We start from the raw sequence: 14,164 nt of genomic DNA on the forward strand, positions 1-14,164 counted from the left end.
GTCAATCTTAAGGCGGATCCGGACGTGCTGTGGACATTCTACGGAGGGACGACACTTGGAGTCCTAAAAACTTGTTCTTGCTCGGTTCGGGCGCAGCTAGGGAGGGCACGCTACAAAGTGTATGCATCCTAGACTAATTATTTGATTATGTGCAATTAATATGAATCCTGGCATATAGGTTTTTCCGCATGAGGTATGTTGTTCATATGTGTCATAACCTAACAAAATTAAATATTTGCGAATCTTGTATGTAAATCTTGAATCTATGATTGACCTGCTGTATACGTTTTAACAATTTTAAGGCCTAATCTTGTTAATTATACAATTTTAAGGCCTAATCTTGTTAATTTTAGCCCGTGCGATGCACGGATTCTATTAAATTGTTATGTTTAAATAAAACTCCTATGTATATACCAATTTTATATACTTCGTATTAGATTAGAATAGTTTTTTTATTTTGCATTGAATTTCATTTTAGATTTTTTTTTTTTAATTATGAGAGTGTTTGTTTTTGGATGAAATTGTATATGCGTAATATTAATAACTAATTAATAAAAATATCAACGTGGAACTTAATTATTTATCTACGTGACACTCGACTTTTTTAATTCAAAATTAATTTTAAAATCTTATTTTTCATTGGCCGAAACCATTAGATTTCCTACGTGGCGCTCTAATATTGGAAACTAATTAAACTATTTTGTTTGCGGAAGTTCACCACATCAATCAAGCGCGAAACACGAACTTTTATTTTCCAGTCGTTCCTACTGTAATTTAAATCATGGATCAAAGAAGTAGCCGCAATTGATAACCAAACTTGATAACCAAACTTAAAAGTGAAAGATGTGACAAAGTTATAACTGAAAGATGTGATTGTATGAGTTATGAATTGAACAATACGACCAATTTATAGGATTTAATCAATTATAAATTTGAATATGATTAGAACTTTCAATTCATATCTTGAATAGTTGTAGTGCATTAGTATTAGTATTTAAAGTGGAATCATTATTTGATTAGAATTCTAATTTATCTAATAGTATAAGCTTACACGTATTAGGAGTAGTAGTAGTTTAGGATTGGCGTATGATATTAATTCAAAAACATTATACACCAAATTTATATTACTATAATTTCTTTTAATGATAACCTAACCTTTATGAGACCAAAAAGGAGGTGCACGTGAATTTCCCTCTCTTTGTTTAGCAACCATGAATAATTAACACTATCCAATTTGTTTATATTGCATTGTACATTAATTTTAGGATAGTTTTTATTTTATTGGTGCAACACATTACGTTACTAACAAAGGTCCATCAAATTAATTTTTTTTTTTAATTAAAACTTAGATATATATCCACATGACATCTACTTAATTATCTACACGGTACTTGAATTTTTTAATTCAAAAATAAATTAGAAATCTTCTTTTTCATTGGCCGAAAGCATTACTAATCCTACGTGGCGCTCTAATATTTCAGCAAATATGCCTCATTTATATATGTATATCATTTATATATGTATATTAGATTCTTTTTATTCTTTTTCCTTTTTCCTTTTTCCTTTTTCTTTTCTTCTTTTATTTATTTCTTTTTATTTGTTTTAGCGTATTCTTTTTTCTTTTAGTTTTTGTTTTCTCTTTTATTTCTTTTTATCAAGTTGGAGTATAAATACTTAAGGTAAGAACCAACTCATAAGAATGTACATATTTTAGTTTTAGTTCTCTCATTTTTTTGGGTTTATACTTAGTTTTTTTTAGGGAGATAAAGTGAGGAAAATCAATGAAAAATTGGGGATTTTGATATGCAAGTGTGACAATTTATATTGAGCAACCGACAATCAATCAATGAGCACTTCTATCTCTCTCTTTATTTATTTCTCAATTTATTGCTTTATTTATTTATTGTTTTAATTAGTTTAATTTTTTTGGTTTAGCTTAATGATTCATGTTTGGAATAGTTGTTGTTAATTTCGTTAAATTTCATATTTTTAGGATTATGGAGTAGTTTATTGATTAGGGTTTGGTGAAAACTCAACATTGATTGGTTTGGGTGTTTGTGATTAGAAATTAGGGATTTTCATGATTAAATTATTACATGTTTAAGCATTTTCGATACATGTTGCATTTAACTTGATCAATTAAGTGTTCCATGATTGATTGGAGTAGTCTAGCTAGTTGGGTTGGAAAGGGATTAAAGACCTAAACTTGACTATTTGGTTGAATTGGACTTTAACTTACCCCTGGAGGATAGTGTAGAACGGGAGTTCATGTTTGATTCTTAGAGAAATTGCTCGCACGTCGGGAGATAGTTGGAGCTATTTGTGAATTCAACGCCTATTCATGTAGTGCTTGTGAATCTTCCCCGTTTTTAGCTCTTTTATGTCCATTCCATGATTTTTTGTTGTTTGACCCATTCCCTAATCTCGTTTACTTTTGATTTCTTAGTTTAGTTTAATTAGTTTTATTCGATTAGTGATTTCCCAAAACCTCGTTTCGACCTAGCTTGTTGTTCGATTAGCATAGATTAGCGCACCTTAATCCTTGTGGATTCCGACCCTTGCTTACCGCTTTACTTGTGTTTAGTGGTTAGTTTAGGTAATTTGTTTGATTAGGAGAGACTAGTAACGACCTAGTTTTCCCCTCGATCAGTTATCTTATCTGAAGAATAATTATTTTGTTAAAAAATATAAAACAATCGGAGCTAGTATCCGATCCTACATGGACGGTATCACATAAATTAGTTTTAAAACTGATGTAAATTGGGAATTTATTTTTCTTTTAACAATATCTAGGGAAATTGTTCAATCTTCTTTTTACAACACTATTGCTATTTACTTTTTTGAGCCTACTTTTTCCCGATTTTTCCTTTTAAACCCTAAATTGGCTAAGAAAAATAAATTAAATTAAATTTAGGCAAATTTTCCAAAAACAACCCTTTATAACCCTTTTTTGCGAGAAACAACCATTTAAAAATAATTTTGCGAAGAAAGACCTTAAAGTAAAAAAAAATTGCGAGAGACAACCTTTTAACCTTTTCCGGCGTTGACTACTCATTTCCGATCTTTGACTCACCGATTTTGCTAACTTCACCCCCTTTCCCTCAATTTTTTTCCCTAAAAACAAAAAAGAGCAAAAAAAACCCTCAAACTTCCTTATCTAATATTCATTGCCATATAAATTTCAGCATATTTCTTCCCTAATTTCCCAGGGGTCACATCAAGCCCTCTACAAGCAGTAACCACAACACTTACAGCTTGATTAACAATACTAATACACTCAAAAACATTATTCGTAGTAGACTGTTATCATCATCATCATCATCATCATCATCATCATCAACAGTTATAACACCCAAAACATAAATTGAATTCACCAAACGATAAACAACGCGGTAACGAGATTCTAACACCCACAATCACCTGACCGCTTGAAGCAGCAAGTGGGTCATCGTCGACAATGGTGGGATCGCTGGAGACGACGGCGTTGTGGTGTTTGGAGGAGAGAGAAAAGGAAGTTTGAGGGGTTTTTTGGGTTTTTTTTGCTCGTTTTTTGTTTTAAGGGTGAAAATTGGAGTGAAAAGGAGTGCAGTTAGCAAAACGGGCGAGTCAAATGCCGGAAATGAGTAGTCAACATCGGAAAAAGGAAGAGGTTATCTCTCACATTTTTTGTTTACTTTAAAGTCTTTTTTCACAAAATAATTTTTAAACAAAAGGTCTTGCGCGCACAAGGTGTACAATAAATTTATTGTACACCAAGATAACTTTTACCCATTTTTTTCGTAACTTTAACCTAGTTTTGATTAACTTTTATATTAGTAAAAAAAAAGTTGATATAAATGATTAAATGATTAATTTTATACATTATTAGTGATTTTGAAGAAATAAGTTTTACTAAAATGAAAAAATTAATCACTTAAAAATAGATAACTTTTACATAAGCTTAACTTTTAAGCATTTTGAGTTAACTTTTACTTCGGTGTACAATATTTATTGTACACCCATTGTAAATAAGAATTTGTGATTTTTAAAAGGTTATTCCTCGCAAAAAACGGATTATAAAAAGTTATTTTTAGCAAATTGGAGTTGATTACTTCTTTAACCTCGTCTCCTTTCTCTTGTGTTGAAAGAAAACGAGCAAAGCAAACCTACAAAAAATACCCGGGAACCCAATGTCACTCGGGGCTTCAAATTCCGGGTCAAACTTTATCAATGCATTGTTCTCATCTCTCCGGAGAACCCATTTCCGGTTAGCCGGAGCTCCGACAACCCTCTGGCGCACTTTAGCGACCAACCGCCCTATTAGCAAGAACAAGGTCAAGAGGGAGAAAATCAATTGCTCAGTTTCAGTCTTTAACAACGAGGCTTCTTCTATCACTTCTTCTACTTCCTCTGTTAATAATGGGTAATTTGCAAAATGTTCAATCTTTGTGTTGTTGGGGTTTTCATTATTATTGCTAATATTCAATTTCGGTGTTTAATTTTGTTGATTAATTTTTTGAATTACTAGTTCTGAGTTTGAATTGGTAGGATATGCAATATTGCAGTGTGTTCTATTTGTTAATTCCATTTTAGCATGAACTTAATTTTGGGTGTTTAAGGAGTTACAAGGGTAGTGATGTAGACGGGATTCGATCGAGGTCATGAGTACCACCCCCACAATACTCTAACCTAAGCTAGTTGGCATTCATTTGTAAAACTGATTGATAGAGTTTCTTGTATCCTAGTAATTGAAATAGTATTTCAGGTTATAATTAAGGCAGACTGGTGAATAGCAGCATAAAGTTGGAATCTTGATTACTGGTTAAAATAAAGACTTTGACCAACTAAACTAGTTAGCGTTCACTGGTATGAACATTTCTTGTGTCCGAGTAATCGAAATATCATCCGAAGTTGACGTTAAAATTTAGGAATACCTGTGAGTGGTGAATAGAAGCATTAAGATGGATTCTCGATTGCTGGCATAATTTGGTAGGAGATGCAATGTGTTCAATTTGCCAATTTCATGTTAGCATGAACTTTGGATGTTTAGGGAGCTACAAGGGTAGTGATGTTAGACGAAATTTGATTGAGCTAATGAGTACCACCTGTTGGCATTAATAGTAACATTGGTTGATAAAAAATTTGTACTCGAGAAGTGGAAATAGTAATTGAGGTTAAAATTAAGGAAACTGGTGTATGACAGCATAAAAGACGGAACCTTGATTACTGGTTTCAAAAAGAAACTTCAACCAACTCACTAAACTAGTTGGCATTCATTGGCATAAACATTTCTCGTGTCCTCTTAAGGGAGATAGTATCCGAGTACGAGGTTAAAAAGTTCAGGAATACCTTTGATAAGTGAATAGAAGCATTATGATGGATGTTGCTGCCATAATTTCTTTGTCCATTGATAAAATTTCTCTTGTCTATATGATGAAAATGGGGAAGACTGTTGCAGAGTAGTCTAATGAATTATACATAAAGTTTTTTGGGGCCAATCCTTGATAAAGTGAAAGAAAGTTGTAGTTCTGTAAATATTTGTAATGTGTTGTTCTTTCGTAAAATTTTACTTGGATGTTGTTTGGTTAACAAGGGAAGTGAGGTATTTTTCGGAGAAATTGGTTTGCGACAAGAGAGGTTTTGAATTCCATCTTTCAGTGACCTTGGACATTATCCATCCTTCTTATCAGAAATATTGATTCCTTCATATAGTAAGCAGTAGTTCTTCTTAACTTCTCATTATCTGCCCATTTCCTAGCTGAAAACTCCACTTCCCACATCCCATACCTAAAGGGCCAATGAGATAAGTCATAGGTCCTCATTCATACTCGAGCTTTATAAGAAACTACTTTGTAGTTATCTTTGACTTAATATCGAGTATTGTTGCATCTGATAAGCTTTTGAAAGGTGCAGGCTACATGTTCAACAATGACGTAGTCTTGCTGCTTAGCATTCCCTTGTGTTTATATTCTCCTTTGCACTTCTCTCTTTCTGTTATCTAATTATGTAACTATCTATTTTGATGTTTTTCCAGCTATCCAGAATATAGTCGTTTGCTTCCTTGTCCGTCAACAAATGCTCCACCTAGAGTAGAGCACTTGGTTGTGTTGGAGGAAAGCCCTGTTTGTGAATACATCAGCAAAAGTTTGGATCTCCCACCTTTGTGAGTGATGCCACTGTTTTCTGATTTTTATTTACTATTAATGAGCTATCTCAAGTTGCAATGAATAGTTGGGTAACTTATTTGCCAAAAAAAAAATTAGTTGGGTAACTTTACTAAGAAAAGGAACTGCTTGTTTAGGTATGTTGCAGATCTCATCCATTTTGGAGCTGTATACTACGCGCTTATATGTCCAGACCCTCCTGTAACAGCTACCCCTGAGCAAGTTGTACTGTATAAACAATTTACATCACCTGAACTTCTGAAACAACGGCGTTCAACTAAGGGTAAAACTTTTCGAGAAGCTCAAAAAACCTTCCGTGTAACCCGTATAGAGGAAAACTTTGAAGTAGGAACTTACTTGCGTGTTCATGTACACCCAAAACGCTTCCCAAGGTGATTGAGGTGTGATTACTGTATTTTTGTTTACTTTATTTATCATCAATATATTCTATTGAGCCTCAAATTCTTATCAGGTGCTATGAAGTTGATTGGATGTCACGAGTTATAGCTGTTACTGAATCCTATGTGGTTCTTAACAAACCTGCTGGCACCTCTGTAAGCAAATACTCAAGAGCTTCAAATGGCTGCATTTCTCTTTCATCCTTGCATAAACAATCTTTTTTCATCTATGGGTTTACTTGAAACATGTAAACTTCTACTAGTCTCCACTGAGTCATAGATTGGGATAAGACTGCAAATATCTTAACTTCTTGACACCTTGCCAACAGTGTGGTTATATTTTGTTGGTATTGATACTTGAAACATTTGATTTTGAATCTATTATCGTGTCTTTCATTGTAAGTGAATAAGTGGTATCTTGCTTAATAACTTTTGATTCTTAATTAAAGCTTCTAAATGACTTCTTATAGTTTTTCAAACTTTTACAATGTATCTCCTCGTTTTTATCTTGTTATCTGCATTTGTTTAAAAATTTGAATTTGTTGAATATGTGCTCATATAATCGAGGTGCATGCATGCCACTTGCCTTGCATCAATGTCTACTAAAGTTCTAATTTTCCATTGTTTAGGTTGGAGGGAGTTCAGACAATATTGAAGAAAGCTGTGCAAATTTTACCACACGTGCCCTGGGATTGACTTCTCCACTCTATACTACACATCAAATTGATAACTGTACTGAAGGATGGTAATGGGACTAATGTCTGCATTATTTCTGAAACTTGTTTGTGTTAATGTAGTCCTGTAATAAACTAATAATTATGGGTTGTCTGCAGTCTTGTGCTGGCCAGAGATAAGGAGTACTGCTCCAAATTTCACAAAAAGATTAGAGTAAGTCTATGAAATCCTCGAGCTGATGAGTTTATAGAAATAATTCCTGAATGTCACACGTTTTAGTAACAAGAAAGTGTTACCATATTGATATCTACATGTATTAATATAGCTCTCTGTGATGGGTATCAGGATAAAATGGTTAAGAAGCTCTACCTTGCACTTGCTGCAGCTCCAGTTCCTCGTGGAATATATACCCATTACATGCGTCCTGCTAATCTTGCTCCACGACTCGTATCAGAAGGTAACCAGCCTGGATTTACGACTTGTTTGGTAGACAGTAATAAATGGTTGTAATGGTTATGATATTGTGTGTATTTTTGCAAGGAAAGTCTCATGGCCATGTCCGCAATAATTCAATTACATACCCATGAATGTGGTTTTTCTCTGTATGTTTATGTCACCACAGATTACCATTTAGAGAGGTGGTATTAAATGATAATCATGGAATTATGAATAAAAACTTATGCATAAAGGTGGATAATCATTACCTGCCTCCCTGGGACTTTCCTTGCGGACTTACATATAAACTCATTACCATTTCCACCTACCAAATGGGCTATTAGTGTCATAATTTTGTTGTTATAACTTTGGATTTCTCTTTGATCACATAGTAAGGTTGGGATGGATGCTAGGTTCTGAACAATAGCCAGTGTGGTAGAGGAGTTATAACAACAAAATTCTTTTGATTATTTTTGAGGTTGAGGATGGTAGGGGGATTATATTACTTTCTTTTTCTCACTAATTAAGTTCACATCTTCCATGTTGCGATGTTTTATATCCTACAATTAAGTGAACTTCTTTTAATTAGCATGTCCTTTCTCTTAATTTTCTTTAAACCACTCACTTTTTTCTCTACTTTTCCACTCTTCTTATTCTCTGCAAAAAAATGTATATGTTCAATATATTGTGGGACGGAGGGAGTATTAAATAGAAGTGATCCATGTTGAATAATCCATGGTATAGCTACAAAACATCAACTGCTACCTTTCATTGCAAATTTGCAAAGCAGCAACTGCTACCTTTCATTGCATACGATAGTTGTTTGAAATGTCCTACTATCATATTTTAGATGAAAGATATTTTGTAATGGGAATTCTTTGCATCACTGCGCTCTTTATTCTTTGTATTAAACTGAAGTGAGGACCAGCTGCACTTGTCATAGTAGCTTTCCTGAGAATAAAAGGGTATTTTCCATTGCAGAACATATTGATAGATGGCTGTTGTGCCAGCTGGAAGTTCTGGATTGTAAGGAGGTTCCTTGGCCAAATTCTGTCACCAGAGAAAGGTATCGAGTTGAAGACTGTGGTTGGCCAGTAGAGAATTTAGCTTATGAGTGTACTGTTAATCTTTTGACTGGCCGGACTCACCAGGTACCATTTATATCATTATTTACATTTTATTACATTTTATCGATCTTCAAGTGATACATGTGTGTGAAATTTATGGAAGATGATGGAAGCTGTTTTGTTACAGTCAGCACTTGTGTAATTGACATCAAATTTGATGTAGAAATAGTTTTCTAATATTCAAGATTATATCAAGTAAACTGAGCTCGAGTTTGAGTTTGGATCTGCCTCTCAGCTTCATATGCTAACTCAGTTAAAATATTGTTTAATATAACAGAATCTTATACTTGTATCTTTATACTTCCTCCGTTCTTTTTTAGTTGACACCTTTTGACTTTTGACACTGTTCACATACTCTGCTTTGAATATGTTTTGTGATTTATACTTCAGAAAAATTATGGCCACGTGGCGCCTTGTTAGATTCGTCTCATTGTAATTATGAAAATATCAACTTTTTTAAAATTTTATTTTTTGATTATCAACAATACTTTTATGGTCGAAATTGTGCATTGGAAAACGTCATAAAAGAAACGTGTCAACTAAAAAAGGATGAAGTATATTTTTTCATCTTATGTAAAACAGTTACGTAATCATAGATCGCCATACGGTATATGAAGGTCATCAATTTCTGGATAAGTTAATTAGATGAGTGGTTATAGTAGCAAGAAACCAGAAAATTAAATCTTCAATTATTTGCCTGAGCAGATTCGAGCGCAACTTGCTGCTTGTGGAGCGCCTATAGTGGGTGATTCCATGTACATGCCAGCTTCTGTTGCAGAAATAGCCACCCCAAACATTAATCCTTTTGGAAAATGTAAAGGAGGATATACAAGTGAGGATGAAAAAAGAATTGCTATTGATAATTGGATTGCCTTGCATGGAAAAGAACCCATGGTTGCTATTGGTCTTCAAGCTTGTCAAATTTCTTGGGACAACGGTGAGCATATCTACAACGCTGGGTCACCTTGGTGGAGATGAGATATTTTTCATGGCTCATGAGTCCTTTGCAATCAAGAGGATGAAAGTCAACTACAAAGCTGAATCAAGGTTGGTGTATTTCTTATTTTCATTCTTTAACTTTCTCCTTGTATTTGTGTGTCCGGAGTAGAATCTTTAATTTGTTCTAAAGATGTATGCGTATTTCTTAGCTTAGTTCTTTAATATTGGTGCAACTATAAGCACAAACTATTTTGTTTTACTTTCCAAGAGTTGTAAAGCGTGTTTTCTGGTGGTTCTTATGGAGTTCTTGAGCCGAGGGAAAATTAAGGAGAAGCCTCTCAGTGACTAACGGAGACTCCTCGAGTCCTTGGATAAAAACTTAGGCTTGAGTTGCAGCAGAGATTCATGAAAGGGTTCTCGATCCTTAATGAATGAAAAGAAATAGAAATCTGCACCTTCTCTTTTGTTTGTTCCAAATTTTCTTACTTCATCATCTTTTTTTTTTCCTTTTTTCAAAATTTACTGACTCTAACTTTTCCCAAGGCCTTGTTCATACATAACCCACATTTCAAAGAATTACCTACTTGGTCTGCTGTATTTGTTCTTTTTTTTTTTTTGGTAAAACCTGGGCGAAACTTAATTAAAATAAACGGATTTTTCATGAAATACCCTTGAGTTTTTGAAAAATTCACCAAATGCCCCTCGACTTTCAGAAATTCACCAAATGCCCTCCGCTTTTTAACAAATACACTAGATACCCTTATTTATAAACTTAATACACAAGATGCCCTTAATGACGGTTTTCCGTTAGCTCTGTTAACTTTTCCGTTAACTTTTTTTTAACTAAACTAATTAACTCCTAATTAACCTAAATTACTATTTAAAAAAAAATCAATTGCCAACCCACCACTGACCTTCCTCCTATCTCGCACCTTTCATCTTCCCTTTCTCCTTCTTCCATGGATGCCTAATCTCTACCACACCATCGATCCATATGCTTACTGCCGTCTCCTACCTCGTATGTGTCGGCCTCTGCTACTTCTCAGATTTCCCTAGCTTCCTCTCCTCTCTCCATTACCAATTCGAAAATCAAAATTAAATAAAACCCTCATAATACGGAGAAAGAACCAAAGTTATGGAAATTAAATCAACCATAATTGCAATTGGAGAGGAGGAGTGCAGTTGGGCTGCTTCAACTAATAGAGCTCCAATCTTTCTGACTTGAAAACCAGATGACAAAGGCTTCAATAATTCAACCACAAAAACATTAATTAAGCCCACCATTAATCTGCCCCCTAATTTATCATTTTCTCTCTCCTCAAAATGGGTAAATCACTGCCTTCAACACCAAGTGTAAAGAACTTTGCTCGAATCATCTCATCAGAAAGAATCACCCCTCAAAACAAATTCAAACCCACGTCATCAAACAACAAAGCTTCTGTCTCAGTTGTACAGTCAGCAGCTACGCAACCCCGAGTGGACTCGGCGCAAATCGGGTCGATGATGGACAACACAAGCACAGAGAGTCGGTTCGGGTGCCCTTGTCGGAAGTGGTCATGGATTATGCAAGGCGGTGGTTTCAAGACACCAGACCTTTGGGCCAAAAAATGAGATGTTTACTTAACGAGCTAATGTTAGAGAAAGATAAGAGGAGAGAGGGATAGGGGTAGTGAAGGGGAGGAGAGAGAAAGGGGATGACCATGGCTGCCATGGTAGAAAGAAAGATGAAGAGAGAAAAGCACAAGGGGAAAAATAAAGGAAAATAAAGTTTTTAATTTTATTTTCTATTTTTTAATTTAGTTAGGATAATTAGATAAGTACGCATTAATAGAGTTAATTAAGGGTAAAGTTGACGGAAATCTAACGGAGTTGACAGAAAATGCTCATTAAGGGTATATAGTGTATTTGTTAAAAAATGGAGGGCATTTGGTGAATTTCTGAAAGTCGAGGGGCATTTGGTGAATTTCGCAAAAACTCAAGGGTATTTCATGAAAAATCCGTAAAATAAAAGAGGCATACAAAGTTATAGGGTACATGTTCATGGAAATTGTGCGAATTAACATCCAAAACAGGCTGGACTTCTGACAAATATAATTGGTTATATGACTGATCTGGCTGATACAACAGCTCAAAATTCCCAATCTGTCCTACCTCTTCTCTAGCCTTGCTCGCCATCAGGTCTACCAACCCATTTGTTCTCCTACCCTCGAACCGAAGCTGCGACTTTGAGAGCGGACTCTTGAGTTCCCTGCAATCCAAATTAAGGTTATTGTAACGACCTGACACCTGATATGCAAAAAATATGGTCCACCACCTCTTTGCCGTCAGAGGATAAGATAAGCCCCGACATCCTTGCTGAATGCCGATCTGTAGGCTGGTTAGCGGTGGGGATTGGGTTATGGGAAATATATTCTTCAAAGACAAGGGTAGCTCTAAGCACACACTCGGTTGGTTTCATGTTTGTCCTTCAAAATTACCCAAATGTTTCTTCCTTTCCACAAAAACCGAATGATGAAGGGAAAGGCACAATTCCAGGGACCAGATTTCCAAGTGGATGTGTTTTGAAGATTTTGGTTTAGCCATGGTTGGATGGGAAGGTGGTTGTTGTGGGTGTCGAAATTTAGAATCAAATCCCATACCTCGCGAGCACGCACACAGTCTTTAAGAATGTGGGAGGCATTTTCCACAGTGGGGACAAAAGGGGAAAAACTGTGAGAAACCCAACCCCCTGTGAGCAAGGAGAGACTTGGTGAGGGAGATAATCATACCATACTTGCCAAAGGAAGAATTTTATCTTAGGGAGAGAGGTGCATTTCCAGATTAAATGCATGTTTTAACAACCGTGTCACTCGAAGGATAAAGGTCATTATAATCCCATTTAATCACAAATTTATCCTTGTTGACATACTTAGAAACCGACATATCCGATTGCAAGGTAGAGGGGATTGGGGGTACACTGTCCTTGCTGAAACTTTTTCATTTTCTGCAACCTGATATTCATGGTTCATAACTAGATGTATATTTTGTCAAAAGAACAGTGATAAACTAAAAGTAAAACAATTAGGAGACCACTGTGACTCCCCTATTTGTTTTACGGTTTTCATGATTCTTGCATAAATTTCAAGATCTATTAATTTCAAAACCTTAACGAGTCTGTGAAGTTTTTTCACTTAGATCTAGTCTGTTTATTAGCCTGAATATGTGAGGCACTAAATCTTGGTCAAATTCAATGTTGCAGGAGCCTTGCTCAACTGCTAACTGTAACTAAGAACGGATATAGAAAGTAGGAGGGAGATTGAGAGAATAAGAGAAGATTAGAGAAGAGAGAGAATGGGATATAGTTGTATTAATTTTCAGAATGCCAATTACAACTCTAGAACCAACTATTTATACAGGTTATTGATCTGTAAAATGTCAGCTATTAGCTAAGTAACAAACAACTAACTTTCCTTAAAAGTAGGAAACAAACTATAACTGATTTTGGAGCTAAAATCCCCAAATTATTTCAACCATTCTTAAGTAACTTTTAGCTGAGTAATGTTACTACTGTAACATTCAAGCTCAAGGGTACTTTATAAACCAAAAGATGCCTGACTTTAGGTGCTTCATTACTGATACCAGATATTTTCTTCTGTACAGATTTACAGCTGCTTCATGAGTGGATAATTATATTGTGTGCCACAAGAAAGGGCTCCGTTTCATATGGCATTTCGGACACTTTTAGAAAGAACTAGAGCATCGTGATGCAGGAATTTACAACTGAAGTGTCCATCAACAGCCAAGATATTTTGCTTATAGATGGGACCAAGTTCTTCATCTGTTCTGTGAAGAATGTGAAGCACAATTCAGCAATTTTCTTAAGATCTTTATTCAAGAACGCTTCTGGATTAAGGTCTGTTTTCGAAACTTAAAACTTTTTTAGTGTTCTGTTTAGCCAAGGGATTGAGAATGATTTCTCTGATTATTGCATTTTCAGATGAAAGACTATTTCCCTCTGTACATTTCTGAGCAAATTTTTCGTTAGAAGATCATTAGTACTAGTAAGCTTGTAAAAGCTATATACATGAGTCACATGATGAAATTGAATTATTGTTGATAATAAGAGTGACTGATAATTGCAGCATTTACCATCTTATATACTTGCTTGTGATGATTAGATCCATGTTCTTGTGCATCTGTAGATAATGTGGAAGGCTGTTTGCTAGGCTACTAAATCTTGTAAAAGATAAATATTTCAGTAGCTCCATAAACTGCAATAGTGTTTTTACAGTTTTTAGGTGTACGGTAAGGGTGTTAAATTTGAACCCGCGATGAGTGGTGGATAGGTGCCCTAGGTGGTGGATATAAAATACTTCCTCCATTCTTGTTTACATGAAACAATTGGGTTTTGGACACCACACAAGCTCGTTTGACTTCCTTTTGTGATTTATACTTAAGAAAAAAACAT

The 14,164-nt window shown here is 34.9% G+C and overlaps 1 protein-coding gene across 2 annotated transcripts; it reads left to right on the forward strand.

Moving 5' to 3' along the window:
- The first annotated feature begins 4,089 nt into the window (after positions 1-4,089).
- On the forward strand, positions 4,090-13,840 carry LOC110806122 (RNA pseudouridine synthase 6, chloroplastic). 2 transcript variants are annotated; one of them, XM_056830603.1, is made up of 11 exons: positions 4,090-4,402; positions 6,014-6,142; positions 6,281-6,535; positions 6,616-6,697; positions 7,171-7,286; positions 7,375-7,429; positions 7,562-7,673; positions 8,633-8,802; positions 9,484-9,825; positions 13,357-13,609; positions 13,694-13,840. In XM_056830603.1, exons 1-9 carry the CDS (start codon positions 4,170-4,172, stop codon positions 9,754-9,756), a joined length of 1,425 nt encoding a protein of 474 aa, XP_056686581.1. In that variant the 5' UTR covers positions 4,090-4,169; the 3' UTR covers positions 9,757-9,825; positions 13,357-13,609; positions 13,694-13,840. The 2 variants fall into 2 exon arrangements, with proteins under 2 accessions (XP_056686581.1, XP_021867453.1); XM_022011761.2 differs by having other exon boundaries at positions 13,357-13,840.
- Positions 13,841-14,164: the final 324 nt, after the last annotated feature.

This window comes from Spinacia oleracea, chromosome 6 (genome assembly GCF_020520425.1).
Source record: "Spinacia oleracea cultivar Varoflay chromosome 6, BTI_SOV_V1, whole genome shotgun sequence".
NCBI lineage: Eukaryota > Viridiplantae > Streptophyta > Magnoliopsida > Caryophyllales > Amaranthaceae > Spinacia > Spinacia oleracea.